Raw genomic sequence first — 11,526 nt, forward strand, 5'->3', positions numbered from 1 at the left:
GATGACATGGTGGTCTCGGGACCCCTGACTGTGGCCCCATCAGGCCACATCCTCCTCCCCCTTGTCTGGCAAATTCAGCCCCAGGGCTTGTCCCAGACCTTCTCCTTGGCCTTTCACCAGTGATCCCAGGATTGAGGGCCCTCAGGAGGTTGGAGGCAGGTGGGAGAGCCTCGTAGGGGTGCAAAAGGACAAAGAAGCGCAAAGCCAAGGGCTGGGCATGGGAGCAACTGCATCTTAATAACAATGAAAACAGTAATAGCTGACGAGCTGGACGCCAGCTGGACGCCAGGCACGTGCCAAGCATTTTCCGTGGCTTAGCTCATGGTGCATGGTCGGGAGCTCAGCACACAGAACTCCCTCAGAGAATTCAACTGCAGGGAGCTGAGGAAGAGACAGAAGCAAGGGCAGGGGGAGGGGCGACAAGGGGCAGCAAGAAGCCATTACCTGCCCAGGGTCAGAGCTGGAGTGTAGGAGGGGCCACCTGCCAGGAGCCGTGGACATGGAGGGACAAGGTCCCTGCCAGAGCTGAGGGCCAAAGCGAAGCAGGGGAGAGTGTACCAGACCTTCTCTCCTCTTGCCCTCCGCCTCCTGCCAAGGCCTACCGTTGGCCAAACCCAACAGGAGGCCCAAAGGCCAGGGCGCCAGGCGCCACTCAGAACAGATCAGAGAAGAGCAGAGGGTGGATCTGGGTGGGTGGTGGGGCCCAAGAAAGAGGGTGTGGCCCATGTCATAAATGAGAGGAGGTCAGGGACCACCCACGGCCTCATAACCAGGCATCTTGGCTGCCCCGGCATCTCCCAGTCTGAGCCCCAGCAGAAAGGGATCAACATGTCCACTCTTCACCTTGGAAGGCTGGTGGGGCAGAGAAGCTACACGGGGGAGGGGCATTTCTCTGGTGTGTTCCCCATCACTGCACCCCCAGGCCTGCCCCAACACCTTCCACCAGAGGAGTCATGCCCACCTGAGGGCTGTCTCCAGGGGACCATCACCACCTGCCACTCTCCCCTGGCAGAAACTGGACCCTTGTTTCTGTCCTGAGTTTCTAGAGAGGCTTGGAGCCCCAATCTGGTGCCAAAAAAAACCTCACCACCCAGCTAAGCAGAAGACAGCCTCCAACCAACGTCCCTCTGGGACAAGAGGGTGGGAGGGAGGTGGAGAGAGGTGGTTGAAGCCTCCCATCCCCGAGACAGCCAGTATGAGATCCTAGGCTGGACCCCAATGGCCATTCTGCTGGCCAGCGGGAGGATGGGGCACAGGGGCCAGTCCTGGGGCGACAGCGCAATGAGATTGCAGTGATCAAACAGGCCCCCCCACTGCGACGTGGCATCTTCTTGTCATGTGTAACACGGAGACGGTCATCGTAACCAGCCTCACAGAGTTCTTGCAAGACTCACACTCATGCATATATTCGTCCACGCTGTGGGCCGGGCCTGTCCCGGGGCAGAGCCAGGGACCAACCAGACAGAACCATCTGCCCTCACAGAGCTGATTTCCTAGTGAAGGAGGCGACAACCCCTAACATGAAGAGCAACCGACGCAAAATGCTTGGCATGGAGCCTGCCGGGAACTAGATACTCTGCAAACAGCGGTTATTATTACTGCTATTGCTGTCATCACCATTAATGTAGTTGGTTCGAGTTTGTTGGCCATCCCTGCCCCTGAATTATATTCATATGTTCATGTGTTTGGGAGAAAGATAGAGGGGGGATGCTAACTCCCAGCCTGGTGTAGGGGGAGGCTGCCCACCAGGCAGGGCTCCCAGTCCACCCCTTTGTTGCCTCCCAGGTAAGCCCACCAGGTCTGGCACAGGGGAGGGGAGTCAGACCACCAGGCGGGCAAATCCCCAGGGCTGGGGGAATGGGTGTGTGGCAGTGACCCCAGCGCTGCCCGTGGGGCCCACGGGCCTCAGCTGCCACCCCCAGTGGCCAGGGGACGTGGGGTTGCCCTGTGTGCGATGGATAATGACTGTGTTTCTTGTCTTGTCTCTTTTCATGCCTGCTCTTTAAACTGTATATTGGCACAACGCCGTCTGAAACACTCATCCAATCAAAATGCACTATGAAACTCATTTGTTCATCCATGACGTGGTCTGTGTGCTCATACACCAATGACTATCTCCCCAACCCGCCACCCCACTCCCTGCCCGGGAACCGAAACCCATGGGTTTTTTGGCACTGGTTACAAATCAACCTAAAAAACGCTGAATACGCCTCCCCAACTGCCCCCGCCCGCCCGCTCCCCATCCATCTTCAACATCTGCATCTAGAATCCGGTTGGTCTTACTTCTTTCTGAAGTCTAAATGCCTTACATTAACTGTGGAAGCATCTTCTCGCATCAGCATTGCATGTCCATGCCCTGGGCTTTCTAATGAAATGCCTGATGCACTCTCCCCACCCCTCTGTGGTCTGTCCTGCCCCCTCCCCACCCCACTCCTCACCCCTAATGCTCTCTCTGGTGGTTCTCATCAGGTTCTGAACATGGGTTTTCTGTTTGGGTTGGTTCGGTCTTTGTAGAGAAAGGTCAGGGGTTTCCCTGTGCGGCACCGCCAGTGGGACAAGCAGCTGGCCATGTCCCCAGCCATCCCTGACAGGCAGACCCCCCCAGCCACCCTCACCACTCCTGTCCCCTGTTCAGCCAGTGGAGCCGGAGCCCTGGCCTGCACACGCATACGTGCTGCAAACACACATCACGCTCTCCTTCTCTTTCTGAGACTTTCATTCTCTCTTATCTTTTTCTCTCCTCCCTCTCTTTCTTTCTCTCTGTTTTTCCCACACACTCTCCCTTTCTCTGTCACTCTTTTGTTCTCTCACACACTCTGACACACACACCACACACTCTCCCTTTCTGTCTGCATCTCACACACACATTTTCTCTCCTTTTCTTTCTCTCACACGCACTCATACTCAGATGCTCACTTACACATGCACACTCACATACATGCACTCACACAAATGCGTGCACATTCGCACACTCACATTCTCACACATGCACACACATACACTCGCATGCTCACACACACACTCATGCACACACTCACACATGCACACTCACACACACGTACTCACACACACACTGTCCCTCTCCTCTTACACCCACCCACCCTGCATATCTGTACTCCCACCCCAGCATACCATTTCCCCCGCTTTCTCGGCTCCCTGCACCTTTGCACACCTCTCACTCCGGATGAATCCCACCTGACTCTGCCCCCTCCCCTGCCTACCCAGGAGCCTCTTGGAAGGACCCCCAATGTCACCTTTAACCTGAGGACCCCACCCCTGCTGGCAATAGACATGCACCCATTCACCAAACATTTCATGAGCCCCCATTCGGTGCCACAGCTGCAGTGGTGGACAGAAAGCAAACCTATCCCTGTCCCCCTTCACCTACAGTCACGTGGGGGAGACAAGTGTTGATCAAATAATCCCCCAAACACGCTTAAAACTGTAACTGTGCTGCAAGCTGAAGGATGAGCAGAGTTAACAAGGCAGAGAGGGGAGAAAATGGGCATTTCAGGCCAAAGTGCAGCACATGCAAAGGTCCTGTGGCAGGACAGAGTGCTCAGGAGCCATGATCTGCAAGTTAGGTGGTATAGTTGAAGCAAAGAGAACCTAGGAGGGCTGACTGAGACAAAGTGCAGAGGGCAGAAGGAGACAGGCCCCCAGGGCTCTGCTGGAATTTGGGCTCTATCCTAAGCACCAGGAGAGACCATAGAGGATTTGAAGCAGGGGTGGGTGTGATCACATATGTGATCAGACAAGATCACTGTGGCTGCAGAGCAAGGAGCACTTGACAGGTACCTGGGCTGGAGGTGGTCAGCAAAAATCCCAGAGGGAGATGACGGTCACACGGGTGGAGAGAGAGTAGAGGAGGCAGAGGGCAGGGGGAGGACTGGGCATCTCAAGAGGGGCCTGGCCAGGACCTGAGCTGAGAGGGAGGGAGGTGCCCAGGGATTCCGGGAGATGGTGTGCCAGGAGAGGGCGGGTCGGGGGGAAGAGCCTGAGTGTGGACATGGCAGGTTTGGGTGCCTATATGACACCCCAGAGGAATGGCCAGGTAGGCAGGTGGTTATGGGATCTGGAGCTCAGAGGCAGGGTCTGTGGTAGGGTGGGGTCTGCGGTCCCCTTTCCTGTTTTCCCTTCAGGAAGCCAGCCAGTGGCAGGATTTCTCTGGGGCTCCGGAGCTGGAGCCCAGGTGGGTGGGCTGGTAGGGGGAGTGGTTCTCATGTCCTGTCCCTGCGCCTGTGCTGGACCTGGGGTGCTCAGGGAAGGATTCAAGGAGAAGAGCCGCTCCTGCCAGGCTGTGGTTGGAGAGGTGGAAGCTAGCAGGAGGAAAGCCGCTGGAGGTGATATGGGTGTTTGAAGGATTAGACGCAGATCCAGGAGGGTGGGAGGGATGGATGAGGGTGGATTAGCACCTCCCCCTCACCCCCACCCCATCTCTCGTCTCCACCCCGCCCAATGTGTCTCCTTGCTCGCTCCAAGAAGGGCAGCTGCTCTGCATGCATCCCTGAGCCCCCTGGCTTCTCCCGCATGGCTGGCGGCAGGCTCTTGCCCGTCCCGAGCCTCCAGGCTGCTTCCAGGTCCCGCCTGCCTTTGCATGCTCTGCCGAGTCCACATGTTATGATCCGGCCCCATGGAAGGGATGGCTTGTACTTTGGGGATGGACGGGAGGGGGCAGGGCACAGCTGGGCCACCGGCCCCATCCCCAGGTAGAGCTGGGTGGCCAGGCAGGGCTGGGGTCTGGGTCAGGTCAGCAGGGCTTGCAGGGGGACTGTCTTAGCTAAACCCAGGGTTAGGGGCTTGCTAGAGACACCTGGTACATTTTCACAGCAGCAGCTGGGCCAATGTCATCAGGGTAGGGTCCCCCAGACCCCTCCGCCCTAGAGGCCGGAAGGTCAACTGATGTGTCTCAGAAAGCATCCTATGCATTGCCAGCAAACCCAAAGGCCTTGCTCCAGTCCCAGAGATTCCTTGAGGCCCTTCCCTGCCTCCAGCCCCTACGCCAGAGCTAGCTTAAGATACAGAGCGGTCTGTTGGGAAGCCCTCTGGGAACCTTCGAGACCAGGGCACTCCTGAGACTGAGGGGGGAGCTGTGAATACTTGAATGTCACCCCTGTGCCATTTGGGGGTGGGGCTAGGCCAATTTATATCTTGCCATGTGGCCTGTATCTAGGGTTCCTCTGAACCCCATTGAGGCCCTTCCAGTTAAGGCCCCTCTTAGCAGTAGGCTCTCTGCTTCTCTCCCCCGGCCCACTAGTGAAGCAGGGTTTCCGGCTCTGCCTGAGGCAGGGTCTTAAACTCACATGCCTAAGAGGGCTAAGTAGATACCGTAAACCAGGAGAGCAGGTACCATTGCCAGAGCGTTGGGGACCTCGGACTGTTTCAAGGGGGGCAGTTGTGACTGAGCCCCAGTTGCCATGCCGGAAGCAGGCCAGTGTGCTGAAAAACCGGATTTGTGGTGAAATCTCATTTTTAAACATTGGCCACTATTTCTAATTTTTTTTTAAGTGCTGCTCAGGCAGGCCCAACAAAATAGCTTCATTGGCCAGATCGATCCATTTGTGACTTCTAGCCACCACCACCCCCCACACATCACTGCCCCCTGGAGCTCCAGCAGACAGGCCTTGGACAGTCACGTGTTGTCCTCAGCCCGTGTCCACCCTACTCCTGGCTTCCTGCCCACTGATCCCCAGGTTCTGGCTTGGGCGGGAGGAGGTAGAGGCAGTGGCTAGACAGGGGTTCTGAGAAACAGAGGCAGGGGCCACCCAGGGAGGTCCTGGGGGCAGGGACGGCCCCACCTCCTGGCCCCCAGCACCAGCCCCTTGGTGGACCCGGCCGATTCCGAGCCCACCCACCCACGGGAGCTGCGTACTTCCTGCTTCCCGCAGGCCTGGTCCCGTGCTACTCCACCCAGCCCCAGAAGCTGAGAAGCCATCCCTGAGAGGGGGGAAAAGGGCCCCAAATGCATCTTCTCGGACTCAGCGGGCAGCGAGGACTCACCCTGCAGCCGAACAGCCCCAGCTCCCTCCCGTCCTCCCCATTCCCGCTCGCCAAGGGGGTAAGAAAAGATGCTCTTCTGCTTCTCCCAATTGGCTCGAGCCGCTGCTCCTCTTGGCCGTGGGGTGAGGTCAGGGCGGGCAGGAGTGGGTGGGCAGCTTGGCAGGGCAGGGCAGGGTGCCCAGTGAGTCTCATGACAGATGCATTTCTGGCCCGGAGCGTAACATGCCCTCGGAACACGCACATGTCCACCAGGCCTATGCGTGCTGGCTGCCCCTCCCCTGCCCCCCCGCCGTGGTGTTTGTGCATCGTACACGTGTGATGGGTTCGGCAACTTGACCCGCTTGTGTCCTATCGTCTCAGTGCATTTGGTTGTTGGGAGAAACAAAAACCATCTCGATTTTTTTCCTGATTGGATGATTCGGATATATTTTCTTTTCCTTGTTCTTTTATTATTTCTTCCCTACCCACTCCCCTACCCTGTTCCTTTCACCTCCTTCCTTTTCTTTCCTTTTCCCCATTGCGGGTGGGCTGATGGGGAGGGCTTATGCTTTTGAGTTGATGCTGTTTCGTCCCTCCCACCCTCTCCCTCCCTAACTTCTTCCCTTTTCAATTTTTCCTCCGCACCATTGCATTAATAGTGCTTTCTTTCCTCTCCCTCCTTATTTGGGGTCTGGCTTGCTTTTACCTGTTGGTTGGCTTCATGTAGGGGCCTCTGTGATTGGTGATGGCTCTGAGCCCCTGGGGGTGGGTGGATGGTCACCCCCTCTTTCTCCATCTCCCCAGAATAACTTCATCAATCTGAGCTTCCTCCGCCTCTTCCGAGCTGCCCGGCTCATCAAACTCCTCCGTCAGGGTTACACCATCCGCATTCTTCTCTGGACCTTTGTGCAGTCCTTCAAGGTGAGCCCCTGCATCTGCCACCCACCCAGGGCTGAGAAAAAGAGCATGCCTCCCAGCTCTGGCTGAGTCTAGACACCGAGGCTCTAGATGCCCTTCTGATGGTCCTTGCTGAGAATCTGTTACCTGCAGGGCTCTTGTCTAACTTCCTGTCCTTGGAGTATCCTAAAAGCCCTAAGGGGACCCCACTGATGCCTTGTGTTGTGGCCTCATCCTAGAGCCACCAAAGATGCCCACCAGCCCTGGCACTATTCCAGCACAGCATCTGGCCACTCAGTCCAGTGGGACAGAACTTGAGCACTGGGATCAAGGAGGAAAACTGTGCCAGTAAGGGGTCCCCAGCACCCCATTTCAATGCCTTCCTTTCCTCCAGGCCCTGCCATATGTCTGTCTGCTGATTGCCATGCTATTCTTCATCTACGCCATCATCGGAATGCAGGTCAGTACGTCACCCCTAAGGTCCTGAACCTCTCATGGAGGGCAGCCACCCTTAGGCAGGGCTGGGTCAGGGGAGTCTGGTTCATAGAGGTAGCCATGGGGGTTGAGCTTGGTATCTCTGGGGCCACCGAGAACACAGCCACCCCAGTCATCACCATCCATCTCCACAGGTGTTTGGCAACATTGGCATTGACGTGGAGGACGAGGACAGTGATGAGGATGAATTCCAAATCACTGAACACAATAACTTCCGGACCTTCTTCCAGGCCCTCATGCTTCTCTTCCGGTGAGGGAGGGGTTGTCCCCTCATGCTTCTCTTCCGTGGAGGATGGGCATGTCCTCACTCTGTTCATGTTGGGTAGTACCCTTGTGTATCTGTTTCGGTGGGAGACATGCCCTCATGCTTCCATTCAGTGGGGAAGGGTGGGGGGACATGCCCTGATCTTCTGTTTTGTTGAAGTGTAGGGTGAGCGCGCCGGGTCCCAGGGACCCTGCAGGACAGGAGCTGAAGACCCAGAAACATAAGCATGAGGAGCATTTTGGAACATTAGTGCATTGAATCTTTCTGACCATCCTGTGAGGGGAGATTCCTAGGAACCTCATCTGACAAATGAGGAAGCAGGCTTAGGGACTTCTTAACTCTGGCTGCACATTAGAGTGCCTCCATTCATTCCACAGAGATTTACTGAGCACCTGCCGTGTGCCAGGCACTGCTGTGGGTACTAGGACAGAGCAAGGAACAAAGCAGAGAGAAAGAGACAGCATTCTCTGCTCTCTGGAAGCATATATTCCCATGGGGGAGACAGACAGTCAGCAGGGCCATCACAGTTTTAAATAACGTGCTCAGAAACACCTGAGTGAGTGACATTTGAGAGAAATAGATGAGGGAGGAAGCCAAGTGGATATCTGGAGGGGCATTCCAAGGGAGAGTACAGCAAGTGCAAAGGCCCTGAGGTAGGAGTGTGGCTGGCATGTCTGAGGACAGCAAGGAGCCCAATGTCCCTGGAGCAGAGTAACTGATGGAGACAATAGTGAAATGTGACAACCACCTGGGAGGCTTTTAAAACATACTTATATCCCCAGGCCCCACCAGCACCAGTTGAATCCAAATCTGTACAGGTGGGGCCTTGGCATCAGCATTTTTAAAAGCTCCCCCTGGTGGCTGTCCCAGCTGAGGATGAGACACCCCTGTCTGAGCTCCAGAACCCCAGTGCTTAGCCACCATGCTCTCCTGCTCGGGCGTCATTGGGATCCAGTTGGGGCTGGGTGCCCAGGCCGCTGATGCCTCCTCTCTGCCCTCAGGAGCGCCACCGGGGAGGCTTGGCACAACATCATGCTGTCCTGCCTCAGTGGAAAGCCGTGTGATAAAAACTCTGGCATCTTGACTCCCGACTGTGGCAACGAATTCGCTTATTTTTACTTCGTTTCCTTCATCTTCCTCTGCTCATTTCTGGTGAGTCTGTAGACATGTGGGGAGTGAACTCCCTTGGCCTGGTTCCCGCTCAGGAGAATGGGCTTCCCTAGAGTGTGCTGTGTCACAGGCCTGCTCCCTGCTAGACTACCCTGAGCGAGCCTTGGATGGGGTTAATCAGGCACTGTTGACATTTGGGACTGAACATTCTTTGTTGGGAGCAAGGATCTGCCTTGTGCATTGTAGGGTGTTTACCAGCATCCCTGGCCTCTACCCATCAGATGCCATTAGCACCCACCTCCGGGTGTGACAATCGCACATGTCTCCAGACATGGCCAAATTTCCCCTGGGAGGCAGAAACACCCTTGTTTGAGAACCACTGGGTTGTGCTGAAGGAAAAACTGGTGCGGCTGAGAGTTGGTTCTTCTAGTTGATCTGGGGACACTCCCACTTGCTCTCCTCAAGATGGATGCCTTCCTCTGCATGACCAGGAGCCAGAAGAAGGATTCAGCACATGAACATTCTCTAGGGGGCTGTGGGGTTTTGCAAGAAATGGAATCCGTTTTCATCAGTAAAAGGTACATCTGCCAGAAGGAGAAAAATGAAGCTCATAGGACCCAAGGGTAGGAAACACTGACAAAAGATTGAAAGAATTAGAGGACCTGTCTGCTGCATCTCCTTTCTCTCTCATACTCTGTCTGGGGCCTCATCTCTACAAATCTCTTTTGGGCTTCGCTCTCCCTGTATCAGCCAGAGCACAGTCAGAAGAACAGAACCTTATCTAGGTATTTCAGTCAGAGGGGATTGAATGCAGGGATTGGCTACACAGGGTTGAAAGAGCAAGTAGAGGACACTGAAGTCAGCAGGGATTACTTACTGCAGGAAGGTAGCTCCCACCCCTCTTATTGCTGTTGTTAGATGCCATTGAGTTGACTTTGACTCATAGCAACCCTGTGTGACAGAGTAGAACTTCCCCGTAGGGTTTCCTAGGCTGTGGTTTTTAGGGGAACAGATCGCCAGGTCTTTCTTCCACGGAGCCACTGGGTGAGTTCAAACCACCAATCTTTTGCTTAGCAGCTGAGCATTTAACTGTTATACCACCAGGGCTACTTGGCTACCATCCCTAGGGGTGGGGAAGTAAACGGAAGAGAGGATGTTACTAACACTCAGGAGGTCAGAGAAGGGCCCCATGTGTTTGAGACTCAGGCCTCAGGGGGAGGTGCCTCATGCCTGGATTTTGGAGCCATGCCACAGAGTTCAGCCCTCCAAGGGGTTCTGGTGCCTGAACTGTCTGCTGATGATGGACATACCCCATGCTGGAAGCAGAAGTAGCCCCTTCTCCTTTCCTCCCCTAGTCCAGTCTCCTGACAGTGGCTCCCACTGGCAAGGTGAACCAGAGGCCAGCTGCCAATGGTGTGTGGGAGCTGTGATTTAACTCCCAATCCAAACACCACAGAATCTGTCAGCAGATGCCCCGCACACCCACTCTTTTCAGACCAGAAATCTCATACCAAAGAGACCACAGCCTCAGTTTCACACTGTCTCCCTGGTCCCTCATCTGCAGCTGCTGACCCAGTGGGTCTATCACTCAGCTCTAAATTCTTGGAAGAGAGACTGTGAATGGGCCAGCCCAGCCTCTTGTCTAAGCAGCTGTGGGTGAATACAGGGATAAGATCTTATAATTAACCCATCTAGGCAAGGCGAGCACCCCAAAATGTGTCTACAACACTGGACTATCAGCCTGCCAAGGGCAGGGATATCTGTTTTACTCACTGCAATATCCCCAGCACCTAGGACAGCGCCTGACACACAGCAGACGCTCAATCAATATCATGACATGGTGAATTAAAGATGGAGTCACTACAGTTAGAGACACCTAGGATAGCAGGTCATTTGTCAAGCATCTATTATGTTTATATTTAAATGTTTATTGAACACCTACTATGTGCCCAACCTTATAATAGGTACAGAGGTATAGAAAAGACCACAGTTCTCCCGCAACTTGCAGTGGTGGTGGTGGGCAGTCTATCTGGTGTGTGCTTTGATGGGGAGAAGACTCAGACTGGGGGACAAAGAGATCTCAAAGAACATCCTGCAGGGTCAGTGAGCAGGAATTACAAGAGCAGGAATTAGATCAAGTCTCAATCCGAATTGGCTGCAAGTAACAGAAACTCATCTGAAACTGACAAGCAAAGCGCAGTTCTCACTTGTGTAACTGAAAAGTCCAGGTGAGGCTGGATCCAAGCAAGTAGACCCCATCATCTCTCGGCTGTTCTCTTCCACGCTGGCTTCATTCTCAGACTCTGCCCTTGCAGAAGCAAGATGGCTGCCAGAGGCTCCAAGAGAAATCCCAGGGAAGGTTCTCATTAGGCCACTTTCAGTCATGTGCCCCTCCCTGAACCAATCACAGGCCTGGGTTATGTGGCCACCCCCTGTGAAGCCATGAAATAGGGTCAGCCTCACCTAACTACAGTATCTAAGTGTACCGGTTGTGGGGGGTAGAGGGGGGAGCAAGCATTGTTACCCAAAGGAAAAATGGGTGCTGGGAAGACAAAACTCATGACGTCCACTGAGGGAGCAGCATATGCCAAGTCCTGCAAGCAAGACCAAGGCAAACTCTCCATGTGCTAAGGACTAGAAGAGCACATGTAAAGGTGCTACAAAATGCAGACAAGGGCAGGAAAAACCACCCACTCATCTACCCACCCACCCATCCACCCACCTATCCATCCATCCACCCACCTACCCATCAACCCACCTATCCACCTATCTTTCCACCC

The 11,526-nt window shown here is 54.9% G+C and overlaps 1 protein-coding gene across 1 annotated transcript in view; it reads left to right on the forward strand.

Annotated features, from left to right (window-relative positions):
* CACNA1A (calcium voltage-gated channel subunit alpha1 A) overlaps positions 1–11,526 on the forward strand; it is a 252,427-nt gene that overhangs the window by 222,755 nt on the left and 18,146 nt on the right. The window contains exons 27-33 of the mRNA XM_023724768.1: positions 4,143–4,192; positions 5,983–6,058; positions 6,784–6,900; positions 7,271–7,336; positions 7,506–7,621; positions 8,638–8,788; positions 10,102–10,159. Coding sequence (XP_023580536.1) covers positions 4,143–4,192; positions 5,983–6,058; positions 6,784–6,900; positions 7,271–7,336; positions 7,506–7,621; positions 8,638–8,788; positions 10,102–10,159 — 634 coding nt within the window. The remainder of the gene's footprint in view (positions 1–4,142; positions 4,193–5,982; positions 6,059–6,783; positions 6,901–7,270; positions 7,337–7,505; positions 7,622–8,637; positions 8,789–10,101; positions 10,160–11,526) is intronic.

Source organism: Trichechus manatus, unplaced genomic scaffold, assembly GCF_000243295.1.
Source record: "Trichechus manatus latirostris isolate Lorelei unplaced genomic scaffold, TriManLat1.0 scaffold00258, whole genome shotgun sequence".
NCBI classification, from domain to species: Eukaryota; Metazoa; Chordata; class Mammalia; order Sirenia; family Trichechidae; genus Trichechus; species Trichechus manatus.